Raw genomic sequence first — 14,458 nt, forward strand, 5'->3', positions numbered from 1 at the left:
ATTGAGTGACCCTGAAGCAAGATCGGGTTGACTTTTTATGGATGTACGAGCATACTGGGCAGCAGGGGGCAGCAAAGAGCAATGGTGTACTTACTTTTTTTTTTAAATGACAAACCGATAGGCAGTATTTCTATGTGGAGGCAAAACAACAATAAAAAACAATACTTACTGATTGTCGTTTTTCTTAAGATGAAAATATAAAACTCACATGTTCTTTTTATTTGCTGTATATAGACAGATGTATATCACTGGAGATGTGGATTCAAGCACACACAAACAAAAAAGCTTATGTACGGAGCATTTCAACACGTGTTGGAGAAATAGACAGTTAAAAAAAATCTATACAGCTTCTAAATGTTTTGTCACAATCCGACTATTTCCTCTGTATTCTGTACACATGGGTGGGGGTAGGGGGTATTTTGTACAAAATATGAACTCTAAACATTTATTTGTAACCTAAAATAATAGTTCATCATATGTACAAGCCATTTAGTATGAGACGTATACCTAAAAGACACTTGTAATCGTCATTCTGTGAGGGGAAAAAAAAAAGCTTATGTAGAACATGGAGAGACTCCAAAAAGGAGACGTTATTAAAGCAATTTTTTTTTCCAGAGGGGACAGCATCCAGCAACCAGACAATACTGATGACGAGCGACATATTTACATTTCGCACATTCATCTTAATGGTTAAGGGTGTTGGTGGTGGGAGGAGGGGGGGGGAGACCAGGGCAGGGTGGGTGGGAACAAAACCAAGGTGTTTATTCAAATGGACGATGGGTGAGGCATGAGAAAATCTCCCGATGAGATTTTTGTTTTCAACGTTCAAGTGTAATCAGGAAGTGCTTCGTTCGTTCAAGTGGCTCCCCTGCCTTCGACCCCCCCACCCCTCACTTTTTGGGACAGGGGCCTTTTAAGTGAGGCATGTGCTTTTGGAGGACTTTCCATTGAAAATTTCTACTTGATCAAACATCCCCCTTCTTAAAAAGGCACTGCGAAAAAAGAAAGGCGCGTTTGAGCTCTTCTAAAAAAAAAAAAAAAAAAAAAAAATGAAGACAAACATACCTCCTGTGTGAAGCAGTGTCGTCCCTACCCGGGGCGTGGGGGTGAGGGGTCTATGAGCAAAGGGGGCGGGGGGTTGTCACGGGTGGGATGAAGCGATGAAGACTATCAGGTGGATTCTGCCGTTCCATTGCAGTGGCGTCTCTCAGGAATTTGAAGCTTAACAACCTGTCTCTCCTACAAAAATAAGAGTTTTCGGTTTTCAAGAGCAGAACTCGGGAGATAAGTCAGCGGGACCATCTCAATACTTTGAAAAGTTGACTTCCCTCCACTTGAACATTTTCTTACATTACAATGGACACATCCTGTTATTTTTTTTTTTGTCTTTGATGAAAAAGCACCTGACATCTAGAGAGGATAGAATAGAACACCTGAGAGGGATGACCACAAGGGGGCAGTGCAGCACTCCAGAAATAATAGCCAAGAGGAAGGGAAAATACGAAAGGAAGGTGGTGATGGGTGACTGACTACCCAGCGCCGCTTTGTCCACTGCAGCTTCGGGTTGAAACGTGAAAGGAGTAGTGGGGGGGTGTCGGGGCTGAACAGATGCATTGTAATGGACCGGGCCAAGAGAAGGCGGCGATTTGTGGCCTGTTAGTGGCCGTCGTGTGTGATCAACATCTCTTCGGCTCTCCGGTGCAGCTCCAGGGCTGTGACGGTGGAGATGTCCTTGGGTAGCTCTGATTTCCTCCGCATCAGCGGCCGCTCTCGTCTGTGGTCTTTCTGCAACTGGACCGTGCAAAGAGAGAGTTGGACTTTTCGATTTAAAAACACTGAATTTGAAGGAGAACGCAAATGTAAGTCAGCGCTTTGAATGTTTTCTTTGAAGCTGAGCATTATTCGATCCGAAATTGTCAAACTGGAGCAGACAATCAATGCCGTATGAAAGAATGACTCTTGATGCCCGTGGCCAACATAGAGCGCTGGACTATGTGATGTGCAACTTGAAAAAGAAGAATAGCTGATTTGCAAGCGGCCTGAAGCTGACACCGTTGCACTCAAAGACTGTTGCCATTTACAAATGTACCTGTGTGGCCTCCTCAGCTACTGTTTTCTTAAGCAGGCCGACGTCATCGAGCGGCGGCGCGTCTGTCTCCATGTCCGTTGGTCCGCCGGAGCTCACCGGGTCCGTGTACGTCAAAAACTGCGGGAGATACAGCAAGAAAGCATTTTTTTTAAAATGATATTCATATTTTTTGTGCTGTTAAAGGGTCCAAATACACTGTAATTACTGGACCGGTGTAATAATGTTGACTACCTGCGGGTTGGACTTGGCGAGATTTTCAATCTTGAGCCAGGCTTCTTCTCGCTCCTTCCATTTGGCTTTCTCTCTGTGGATCGACGGCAAAAGACAAACGTTGATGCTATAAAAATGCACGTTTTCGATACGCGACCAATTGTGAGAACGGAGGCGCAATAGCTGGCATCGTTCTGCCAGTTCTGAGCGTGTCTCTTCAAGCAAGATTGAAGTTAGACAAAACGAAATTGGTCATGTTGATGGGTGACTTGCTCAAGAGCACCTAAAACGGGATTTTATGAGGGCGATTCGGACATATGGTATCTATTATTTTCGTGATAGCATGTTCAAAAGCAATACACTTAAAATTTACTTTTTTTTTTAAATGAAAAGGCCAAAGGTCATATTGACCCATTGACGAGAAACAAGGAAGGGAATGGAATGACCCATAGACAACACCTTCATTATTTTTGGTTTTGTTTTGAACACTAATGGATCATTAAATACAGAATGGGTCAAACTGACCCTCACGTTTTGGGCCAACAGTTGCAGCCATTTAGTAAATTTTCATGTGAAAAACAGTTTTTCTATCCAAGGCAAGACAAAAAAAAGCTGATGCCTTACTTGCTTTTCTCTGCCCTGAACTGCTGCGTACAGTCGTCAAACAGCTTTTGGTTCATCTCCATGAAAAGCTTGAGCGCATTGTAAATCAACCCGTGGATGGTCCTGAAAGCAGGGCACCCATTAGTGCACGTTGTCAAATTCAACGGACGATTCTTTTAAAACCGAGCGAGCACTGTGAAACGAACTTGTTCCAGTGAGTCTTGGAGTTGCGATAGAGCGCGGGAAACATAATGGGCAGGATCTTGGCGGCGTTGTCGCTTATCAGGCTCATGATGTACTCGTTGTTCCAGTAGTACAGCGCTCGTTCGGCCACCTGATGCAAAAGACAGTCAAAAAAAAAAAAACGCCACGATGCTCGATGGACGCGCGCGGCGCATGAGCGATCGCCGAACCTGGAAGTGCGGGCTGGACACGCATTTGGCCAGCTGCCTGAAGAGCGGCTCCATGACTTTGACAAACTCCGACGGCTCGATGACATCGAGGATCTCCTCCAGCTCGTTGAGGAACATCACCTCTTTGGGGCTGTGGGTCTTTGGCCAGTACTTCAGTAGAGCCATTACAGTCTGCGCGGCCCAGTTAAGTGTTCATGTTAGCATTTGAACACAAGGTTTGGCAACGCGATGTATCCGTTTGTGAGCTGCTATTCACCCGCTCCCAAAAACTAGCTCGTTTCAGCGGAGGTCAAAACAGGGCGGTGTAAAAAGTGCAATGGAGTATTTGGGTTAAAGTGGGTTACAGACACCTGAGCAGGGAAGGTGTTTTTGCAAAAACGATTGTCGAGTCATATTTTCTTCCGAATTCACCCGAAAGAAACCCCACATTCTGAATGTTCTGCTAGCGAAAACGCACGGGCAGACTCAATTGAAGGAAATCCAGTCAACCTAAACAAGTAAGACTCGCAACTCACCGGCTCTGTAAGCGTGCTATCTTTCTCCAGGAACTGGACCACACAGTAGGCCAGCTAAAAAAAAAACAGGCACACAAGGAACACGACGTTAGTCCGCCAATTCAGATGATGAGATTGAACATTTTGTGACGGTACCTGCGGGTGGTAAACGCTCAACGATTTCACTTTGTGCAACGGCAGCAGAACTTTCAGGAGGAAGATCTTGTGTTCTTCTTTCAGGGGTAACGCGAATCCATTGATTATACTGGAAGGTTGTGGGGAGAAGAATTTGATTCCGTTAAGGACGCGCCATCAAATGGGACTTGCATTTTGATGAAAAAACAAATATTCCTCTTTCTTACCTGCCTAATATTTCCAGTAGCTCAGCAATTCCATTGTGATGTTCAGTCTCATAAATAAATCTGGTAGATGGGGGGGGGGGACAAAACAGTGTTTTAAGTGACTGGCAATAAACACCCGCACCTCACATAACTGCACACTCACCTATAAAATATGTTATTGATGTGTTTCCTAATATACGCTCGCAGGCCCAGAAACTTGCCGTAGATTCGATGCAGGGTGGTCTTTAAAAAATCTCTTTCCCGAGGGTCTTCGCTGTCAAACAATTCGAGGAGCTGAGTGCAGAGTGACATGATTTAATGAAAACTGGAGAAAACATCAAAAAAAAAAACGGCCCACCAAAAAGCCAGGAGAGCACACCTTACCTGCATTACAAACTTCTGGTCAATATACTTTTTGGCTATGTTCGGTTGAAAGTCGGTCGACTCTAAGAAGCGTAGAAAGAATTCGTAGACAAGCTGTTGAAGAAAAAACAAGAGATTGAAACATTGCGGTCCGACGGCGAAACAAATTCATTCCCGTTGCTAAAAATGCACCTGAAGATGGGGCCACGCGGCCTCGAGCGTGGGCTCGTCTTCCTCGGGGTCGAACTCGGCACCCGTCGGGTTGGAGGACGGCGGTAACGTTCGGAACATATTCACGGCAAACTGGGGACAAAAGGGAGAGCAACGTTCAAAGAAATTGCAACTCTTCACATCACACGATGTTAGAAAAGCTGACGAAATAAAGCTTTTTTTTTTTTAAACTGCAACACCAAGAGTTTTACTTCATTTTTGTGGCTTTTGTTTGCAAGAGCTGCATCATATGTGGTTACGGAACATAATGTGCCGATTGGGCAGTTACCGAATATGTCGGGAGGCCTCTGTTCTGTTCCAAATGTTCCATATAGCAAAATGTGAATCGGAATATTTGTCCAGACGCAACATGCGAGTACAAAGTCTTGGTGCTAAAAAAAACGTTTGTCCTTCCGCTCTTTGATGACGAAAGCCACCGGCAGAGTTTCAAAGCTCGATTAGAAAGGTGGGAGGGTGGCGGCGTGGCTCCATTTTCATGATGATGCACAGATCAATTAAAAAAAAAAAAAGGAACGGGGAGAGCAAATTTGCACCTCGATCGGCAGCTGCGCGTCACGCGGCACGCTTTGATTTACTTCAAAGGTAGTTAGCACGCAGCTTGGCCCATTTCAAATGAAGTAACACCGACCCCCCCCCCCCCCTGCATCAGTTAACATGTACCAAGCCATTGAGATTACTGACCACATGGACCACTTCGGGGTAGATGGGCTCGGTGATGACGTTGCGGTTGTGCGTGATGTACTCCACCATTTCGCTCAGCGCCGCCCGCTTCACCTCCTTCCATTTGAGGTCACTCAGCGGGTCGGAGATGAAGTCGAAGAGGACGCAGCACTGCCGCAGCTTCTGAATGAAAAGCTTCTCCTGCTCAGTCGGTGGAACGTCTGCACATTCGTGGAGGGGAGGAAGCCAATTTTAAATTCAGGTGTGCGTCATGTTTCGGTGAATGGAGTATACAGTAGAAGTCATGTTTGTTCATATCATCATGAATCAGTAAACCTCGCTGTCGCCGCCAAAAGGCTCTGGCGACGCTCATCAAAACGCAAATCAATAATTTAGCGTACATTAATCATGCAGTGGCTGAGTCACACCTGTGTGCCACCCCCCTTTTTTCCCGCGGTCCAGAGCCTTGCGTGCTGGAGATGGTGTGGCGAACAAAAAGCACAGCCGGTTCAAATATATTGATGACCGGATCTTTGCCCTGCAACTTGCTCCCCATGGGGGCAGCACCGACTTAGGGGGTCCACATAAACAACTGGCATGAGGCGGTCACCATGGCAACTGTGGAACAAAGCAGCAGGACTTTGGACTTGGGAGGGGGTCAATTTGGTTAATCAGAGATGCGTACAGGTGCTGCTTACACTGAATGATACATTACAGCACAGGTGTCAAACTAAAGGCCCGGGGGCCAGATATGGCCCACCACATCATTTTAAGTGGCCCGCAAAAGCAAGTCAAGGGTGACAACTTCCGCGATGCTTGGTGAAATCTGTACCAAAATTTCAAATTTTCAGATGTCACACATCTGGGACATATTGTTGGCATTTTCTTGTGACCAAATCAATCATCACAATAGTTGAATAAAACGGATTTCTTGACTTCTTTATTTAGTTTCAGTCGTAACAGCCCTCCAAGGGAAACAGTAATTATAATGTGGCCCGCAACAAAAATGAGTTTGACACCCCTGCTATTCCGAAGCTGCTCAAGTGGTCGTCTGTCGTCGCGCGTTTTGATCAGTTTATTTTATTTTTTTAATGATGTGCTTCCCGTATCTGTCGCATCTAAATAGACTACAGATTGTACAAAAATGTATTGGATGGTCAGCTGTGGGCCAGCCGCTGTCTGGCACCATGGTAACCGCAGTTCAAGACCCTCCACTGCCAACATCCCTCCGGGACGCACGGCTGTGGTATCTTGAGCAAGACACAGATACACCAAACTGCTCGGCAGGCATTTAAGTAGCCCCCCCTGCTCCATTGTGCGTCACTATCAAATTGCCGATATGTGTCTGCATGTCAGATAAAAACAATTCTGGTTCGAGGGTTTATGCACAAGCCACTTCCTGTCATGTAAATCTTTCAGGATATCATCATCGAGCGAAATGAGCGAGCAGAGCAGGCAGGCCGATGTTCAATGCGACGCACGTTGTTATTCCTGTTTGTAGCGTTGCGTGATGTGGCTGTTTATTCTGTGCCTGGTAGTTCTGTTTTGTTCATTAAGTTTTAAAAGCAAAAGGTACCACATTGCTAGTTGCCGATTTTGGCTAGGGGCTGTATCATGGCGATGTCACTCAGTACAACTACCTGGAAAGTTCCCAACTATGTTGGCTCCAAAATCATTTTTCACTGATCGATTTGAAATTGAGTGGCATAGCATAAAGAAATCTCAAAAGGCCATTTTTTTCTAAATAGAGCTCCACGTCTCATTAAGGCCGGTTTAGAGAGGTCGGCCAGCTCCTGTTGCACGACGGCACTTGGGTTTCTGCGAGCATGAAATATTAGGAGACGCGCCTGCTGCACTTGCAGGCCTTGAACACGGACGGATGAAACGACTAACCTTTTTCGGATCTGAGCGCGTGCAGGAAATCCTCTAACTAGGTCATAAGTGTGAAGATTTTGCGGAGAAAATAACCCCGTAAAACAAACGAAAGAAAAAAAAAGAAGAAAATTACAACCAGTACAGAATTTTGGTAGACAAGTTGACAAGAGGAGGCGAAAACCCCCCCAAAAAAGCCAGAGATGACGTTTTGACCTCACTTCCTTTGACATCCTCAGTCCTGGTGGGAGACTCCACACAACACTCTGGACACTTTGCTTCCTGACTTGGGTCGGGCTATGCGAGCAGCAACAGCAACCCAGTTGCAACAACTTCTCGAAAAGTCACCCGACAAGTACACAACTTTGCAACACAGACACAGCAGGCAAACAAACGCTACTTTGCTAGATTTCCTGCTCTCACCTCTAAAATGCATTAGGGGCACAAGCTGGTGAGGCCTATTGGAGCCCGGCACATCCAGAACCATCCCGCTGGGCGCTCTAGCGCATGCCGACATGAGTGAGGTGCACCGACCGGGAGAGCAGAGAGAGGGTGGGAGGGAGGCCCGGCGCTACCGAGGTGAGGAGCCGGCCTCCATTTTAGTACAAACGCTGTGAGCAGAAAATGAAGCTCCCCTGCAGCTGGATGGAAGCCGTGATGTCATCAAGACCCTCCACCCCTGCATGCGGACGACCCGATTGGGCGACAGCGTCCCACGTGGGCCGGCTGCTGCGATGCATAAACATGAGGCGAGGGCTCGGCTTGGGGAGTGAGGAGGGAAGTGTTTTTTTTTTCACAATTTTTTTTCCACTTTAATGCCAACCAGAAAACCGCCATCAATTGCTGGAATGTAAACATAGACCCGAGTAGTCAAGTTGAAGGCCAAAAATCACATATTTTGAAACCAGAATGACACTCAGCAGAGTGCAGATGTCCAACTGAGGTTGTATCATCCCACTTTGGATCAACAAAAAGTCATAAATTACATAATATACCGTAGGAGAGGGAATCAAGGTACCGTATGATCTTTTTACCAAAGATGACAACGTCACGATACAGCCATGATGCAATAATCGGTATACTGGGGACGAAACCTACAATGTACTCGCAGGTCTTCTCTAACCTCGAAATCGAATGTCCTTTATTTCCTCGCGCTCAAATTCAAAAGGCGACAAGAAGCGCCCGGTCTGTTGCCTGCTTTTCGGGTGACACCGCCTGTCATACAAACGCTATTTCTGGTCTTCTGCCGTGCATGCACATGACAGATGGCTGTCTCGAAGCCCCCAGCAGGAGCCCAGGTGGATGTGACAGAAACAGGAAGGCAGGAAGCATCGACATCGGCCACACAGGATGTAAGCGTATGCAAGCCAGGCAGCGGGGACGGCGACTAAACACAGAAGCGCCGATGCCAACTCGACGCAAAGTAGAACAGGAATTGTCTTGAGCGATTTGTAAATTGGAGAAATGGGAGGATTTTTTCCCAAACAATTCAAAGGTGTCTGTGCTCTCTCGCTTTCCCTTTCTTTTTTTTTTTGTTTGATCCATTGCAGAAGCATCGGATCAGAATTTCAGTATCGGCGGTGACTCAAAATTAAGTGACTGAGTCGGACTTGAGAAAAATGGGGCGCGACATCTCTAATTGGTTGTTTAATTTTACACTTGATGGGTGGGCCAGAATAAGCAGGGAATAGAGAAAAAAAAAACATTTTCATGCATCCTCATTCTTTCAATATTTAGAGTCCGAAATGCGACTAACAAGCATGTTTTTGTTTTGAGAGAACCACCAGTCAGAAGCGCCTGAGGTGAGATTCGGATCCACAACCTCTTGACTGAGATAAACATGCCAATCACCATTTCCATAATTAGTGCCCTTTCAAATCAGCAACAAGCTGCATGAAAAAAAAAAAAAACTGCGCCACAGAAAATTGTTTCATTAGGCTGGAAGGCCGAAGCCGACACACATAAAGGACTCTCTTATGTTGTGTGCTCATGGGACCACTTTGCCCCCCCGCGATAACGTTAGGCTGCTGCACGGCTTCTCAAAATTCACTGTCGGCGAGACAACTCCGCTGAGTGCGTGTGTGTATATTTTATATATAAATAATCTTACCCACCTCCCTCTATATCAGTGTCGCAGCCTTTTCTGACGAGCGCTCAAGGCGACAGAGACTATTTGCAGAGATCACCTACTGAGACGCAGAGAGCAAGAGCTCCCAAAACAGAAGCCCAGTATCATTTTGACCCCCTTCGGTGTTTTCCTCTGAGGAGAAGTGAGGAGGGGAGGGGGGGGGGGGGGGGGGGGGGGACTTGCCATGCATCTTTGTGGCAAATCCCACTTAGTTCAAATATCCAAAACTGGGCAATCATTTCCAAAAATGTGACTTGTGTTTTGTAACATTTATTTTCCAGAGTCGAGACCCAATACGTAAAAAAAGCCCCTTTTCTGAAAAAAAAAAAACAAAAAAAGCCTGAAGTAACATTAAACCTCAAACCTTTTCCTGAGGCCACCACAGGATCGATTGTGCTCGCGGTCGCCAAGACCAAACATGATGACCACAGAATAAGCACTCGTTATCAAGCTGCTCAGTACAAGACGAGCATACACGATTATATTCCGCACTTCACAACACTAATTCATTCCGGCAACAACTTTGAAAGGTCAGCTACACTGCACGGTTTGTTTGTTTTTTCTCCCACGGTCTCTCTTGGTGTGAGTATCAAACTGTTGTTGTTTCTGTTTCGGAACAACAACAACTGGCCGTCAGATGGCACCTGCCAGGAGAGCGCCTGCATTCAAAAGGGAACACACACAAGCACGCGACACCTGTTGAGGATCAGGCTGGCCTCTTCTACCGATCCGCCCCCCACACGATCCACTTACGATATAAAATACTCCCGCTTTTTAAAATCAAAAACATGGCAGCACTAGTTGCGCAAATAATGTGGGTGAGAATTGGGTTTTCGTGGGAGGTCTGGGTGCGGTTCATGTCCCCTGCGACGTCGAGTGACAAGCGGAACAATTGAACGCTCTTCCACGAGATGGCGGAAGGGACAATTATGCCGTGTTGCCACCTGAGGCCATACGACCGAACTAGCTTGCTGGTCAATTCAACAGACCTCAAATTCACACAGAAAAAAAAATCAAAACAAAAACAAATAAATAAAAAAGTGGGTACCTAGATTGTGCCCAAAGCATCACAAAAGCCGACGGCAAGTCAGGCAAGCGGTGCTGCTTCCCGGCACGTTGCCAGGTAACAGCTGCAGTTCCAAACTCATTCGAATATACGGTCCCGATGGGGAAGGTCAGAGAGAAAACTGCCTCGAGTAGTTTTACATCTCGACTTTAGCATGATGTCGGATTAAAAGGCCGTGAGAACGACTGCTCTTGCTCCCACCGCTGAAAGGGATCGTTTATTGCTTTACATTCCATAAAGTCGGCGCGCCGTTGCCGCTATCGGCGCCGTCCTTTTAATAGGTTTATACGCACTTTTTTTTTTTCATAAGGGACAAGCAGGTGTTCCGTAATCTAAAAACACCTTTGTACTTACAAAAGCCTCGGTATTCTTCTGGCAACAAAAAGCCTACAAGGAAACATGTTTTCGTTTGAAAGTGGGGGTCGAGGTGCGCCCCAATTAAGCGCCGGGTGTGTCATTCACAAGTAATAAATAAACACCGCACCTCAAATAGATGCGATTGCCAACCATGCCTGAATGCAAAACTAATTTTCAGGTATCGTTTAGCAACATGGAGGTTCATACGCCACCAAGAACCTGCCGGGGGCCAATCATCCGGTATGAGGAACGAAGGGACGGATGGCGGCACGTCTGAAAGCGCCGCGCATCGGCTCGCCGGCTAACATTGCGCAACACGAGGGCCTGCGGAATTAAAGCTTTATCTGGATTACCACTAAATATAGAGGCTTGGAATAAATCCAGCGCAAAGTCAATGCTGTGTATGTTCCGTGCCCTCCCCCAGGCTCCCCACCCCGTGTTTGTTTCCGCGTGTCATCGGCTCAATATGAAAATGAGGCTGGCGGCGGTGTTTGAGCCAAAGTCCCGCTCTCCATCTCTGCGACGAGATTCCAGGGTTTGGAACATCTTTTTTTACGCTCTGTGATTTTAACGCGGCAGGGGTGGGGCGGTGGGGGCGAAAACAGACAGTAGTGAAGATTAAATGCACAATTTTAAGGTTGAGCTGCTTGATGGCATCATTAAGGGAAAAATCACACGTTATGTAAAAGCTTCCGGGTGAACCGCGGGGTTTCGATTTTGGGCTTCGCAGTTGGGTCCAAATATGAAAATACCTTTGAATGCGGACAACTTCTGCAGCTCCCGGTTGTTGCTCAAGCTAAAGCGAGAAGAACTCTGCCGCTTATCCTTCTTGATGGGAGTCTGCGAGCCCGGCTGCTTGCCCTTGAGCAACTGGGTGGTCGGCGGCACGCTGTTGCCGGTCTTCCTGTTGGAGCCCTGCTGAGAGGAGAAGAGAAGAAAAATATGACTTCACTGATATAGAGAACACACTGAAAATATAAATTCATGGATTTAACCTTTCACTGGACTGTGCCAGAGATGTGACAAATATAAACAAAAGCGGGTCAGAGTTCTGATTCAGGAGAAGGAAAAAAAATATTGTGTTCTGACATCACAGGAGATTTAAAAATACGGCACGTTTCTTCGCCAAGGTGCACTCGACTCGACTCAGTTGCACATGGCGCTGACTTCAGCGAAATGCAGCTGTGAAAGTGTGTCATTCACACAGTCACGGGGCAAATGGTTGTGGGGGGGGTGGGGATTCCATCACATCGTTGGCCACACTGTGCTACCAACGTTCACAAGACAGCAGCGAAGCCGCAAGCACAGTATGTCCTGTTAAGTTGGGGCGTCATGAGACGAAGGAAAATGGAAGCCTTGTAAATTGTGCTTTTTTTTTCCTCTTTTCTCTGAGGTCGACAAGCTAAGTTGCATGATTACCAAGCAATGGAGCATACTCATGAGATTTCAGCTCAGTGAGTTTAGGTGTTTTACCCCGCCCACCTTTCTTTTCATATCATGACAAGCAGAAATATACCGTGTAGTTTTAATTGTTAAAACCTAAGATACTGGCAGGTATGTAGCTGGTTCATAAAAGGTGAAAACGGCCAATTACTACTTTGCTGTTAGCCAATTTATTCCATTTTGATTCCATATGTAAAACCCCAAATGATAAAATGATCTGCAGAAATGTGTGAAGAAAACCACCATGCTCAAGGAAAAACAACCAATCAGAAACAAAGGCATGACTCATAAGGTGGCAGTCAGAATTTGCCGGGAACTACCAGGCATACCCCTCCAGCCTTGTGCTGACCTGTAACTTCGGACTCTACTACTTAAGCTTTGCTGAAAATATGTAACACTATATGGAATACACACCTCTGTAAAAATTAAGAAAATGCTCATCCCTACAGTAACCCTTCATTTCGAATGAGTCGTGCTACCAACGTAGTAGTGGCCGTTGACTTTTATGCTAACAATGTAAAACGCTAGTGACTGGCTAAGGTTTGCGGCTAAGGTTTGCTACATTAAGACTTTTTCAGCCATTATGCGGTCGCTTCCGGAATCAGCACTGCTCCTGTATATGCAAATATAATATGATAAATAGCATTATTTCACAATGTGAAAACACATTTTTTGCCGTATTAGTTAGGCCCTTACATCTGTTTCGATTTTTTTTCATTGGAAAATCTAACTGAATATTACATATTCGACATTCTCTGGGTTTTTTTTTTATCTTATTCAAGTCATTCCACAGGGAAGGATGCAACCTGACACGTAAAATGTGTGCAGCAGCATGGTAAAAACATCAATGATGATTTCATTGAACTGGAAAAAAATTATATATTGAATATTTTAAAAAGCAATAACATATATATTTAATTGCATTTATTTATTAAATCTGTACTGGCCCGAATGGATTATTGTCAGTGAAGTTCGGGTGGCCTGACACAGACAACGAGCGGCCCTGTGCAATCGTTAATGTTGACCCCTGCATGATTCCTGAAGAAAATATATAAACCCATTTTTGGGGCCGTATCTGAAGGTAACACTCCATCACAATATTATTAAACTGAAGATTCAATGCAATTATTATTATTATTTTTCTAACTTCGGCTGCCCCTAAAGGTTGGGAGGGGTTTTAGAAGACGTTTTGACGCCCCCCCCCCACCAACACAAAATTTAATTCTGCCAAAATATGATTAGTATAATAAAACTTATCTGTCCCACAGTTAGCCTCGACAACTAGCCTACCTCATGTTGTGAATTCTCCTGCCCTCCTCCACTCTTGCCGACTTTGCCAGATTTAGACGAATCCTGAAAGAAAGAAAAATATTTCTCAATTTAGAACACAAAATTAAATAAGCAAACCACTCAAAATCCCAAATCGCATGTGTGACATTACGCTAACGGTACTTCAGCAGAAATGAGAGAGAAACCATGACGGAAATCAGTGTCGCGCCATTCAGAAGCAAGCCAGTGGGTTGAAACGATGCTATTTGACGTGTGGATGCGGGAGTTTGGGTGAAATAGTGCAGCGTAAAACTGCGGGTAGCTGAGAGCTAGCTGGTTTAGCAATTAATGAGGAGTGGTAGGGGGTGGTGCACTCATCGCTTCATATTCTCTGCTAAGACGATTTTACCCCCTCAATAGGGGCGCGTCCACGAACTCGAGTAGTGGAAAAATGGTCCAAAAAGCAACGCCAGCGTGAGTTTCCCTGCAACTCACCTTTTCTTTTTTCGTTTTGTTCGGCATTGTCCAAACGTCGCCGCCCTTGCTCCCCTCTTGGATCCTCCACTGGCGAAACCACAGCAACTCTCTCCTTGCGGCCCTTCGCACACTGTGAGACGGTTCATCCTGTCCTCAACATCCGATTGGTTTCTGGTAGTCAGCTGACCCACTTACGCGACTAATGACGTATTCCAACTGCGGAAGGAGAAAAGGCGCCCCCAGCTGGCCACTATCGCGAGAGGTGTGGTCGCGACCGGCGAGGGGAATCTCGCGGTGACGTCGTTTTTATGTAATGGAGAACAAAATGCAGTGTTGTACTAAAAACAAACATAACATCACCACAATTCAGTATAGTCTGTGTGTTTCAAGTAGAACCAAGTGTCCCACTGTATTGTCCCCCGACAAATATAACTTGGTTTCT

The 14,458-nt window shown here is 45.8% G+C and overlaps 1 protein-coding gene across 4 annotated transcripts; it reads right to left on the reverse strand.

Moving 5' to 3' along the window:
• Positions 1-198: 198 nt before the first annotated feature.
• ppp2r5cb (protein phosphatase 2, regulatory subunit B', gamma b) lies at positions 199-14,200 on the reverse strand. Of its 4 annotated transcripts, none has more exons than XM_052052439.1 (16): positions 14,035-14,200; positions 13,561-13,623; positions 11,580-11,742; positions 5,426-5,625; positions 4,706-4,816; positions 4,535-4,627; positions 4,314-4,444; positions 4,172-4,231; positions 3,966-4,074; positions 3,831-3,884; positions 3,316-3,486; positions 3,109-3,236; positions 2,924-3,025; positions 2,321-2,393; positions 2,090-2,206; positions 199-1,791 (listed from the first exon to the last, which is right to left on the reverse strand). In XM_052052439.1, the coding sequence occupies exons 1-16, from the start codon at positions 14,059-14,061 to the stop codon at positions 1,657-1,659; spliced, it is 1,737 nt and encodes a 578-aa protein (XP_051908399.1). In that variant the 5' UTR covers positions 14,062-14,200; the 3' UTR covers positions 199-1,656. The 4 variants fall into 4 exon arrangements, with proteins under 4 accessions (XP_051908399.1, XP_051908398.1, XP_051908400.1 ...); XM_052052438.1 differs by having other exon boundaries at positions 11,580-11,745; XM_052052440.1 differs by lacking the exon at positions 2,924-3,025 and having other exon boundaries at positions 11,580-11,745.
• Between the last annotated feature and the right edge of the window lie 258 nt (positions 14,201-14,458).

Source organism: Hippocampus zosterae, chromosome 19 (genome assembly GCF_025434085.1).
Source record: "Hippocampus zosterae strain Florida chromosome 19, ASM2543408v3, whole genome shotgun sequence".
Taxonomy (NCBI): Eukaryota; Metazoa; Chordata; class Actinopteri; order Syngnathiformes; family Syngnathidae; genus Hippocampus; species Hippocampus zosterae.

Bases quoted from the DNA above. Each gene is read 5' to 3' on its own strand.
- ppp2r5cb (XM_052052438.1), bottom strand. From the start codon at position 14,061: ATGCCGAACAAAACGAAAAAAGAAAAG. The intron at 4,445-4,534 runs GTAAGGTGTGCT...CTCTGCACTCAG, and splicing joins ACCAGAAGTTTGTAATGCAG to CTCCTCGAATTGTTTGACAG. The intron at 3,487-3,830 runs GTGAGTTGCGAG...TGGGCCGCGCAG, and splicing joins ATAGCACGCTTACAGAGCCG to ACTGTAATGGCTCTACTGAA.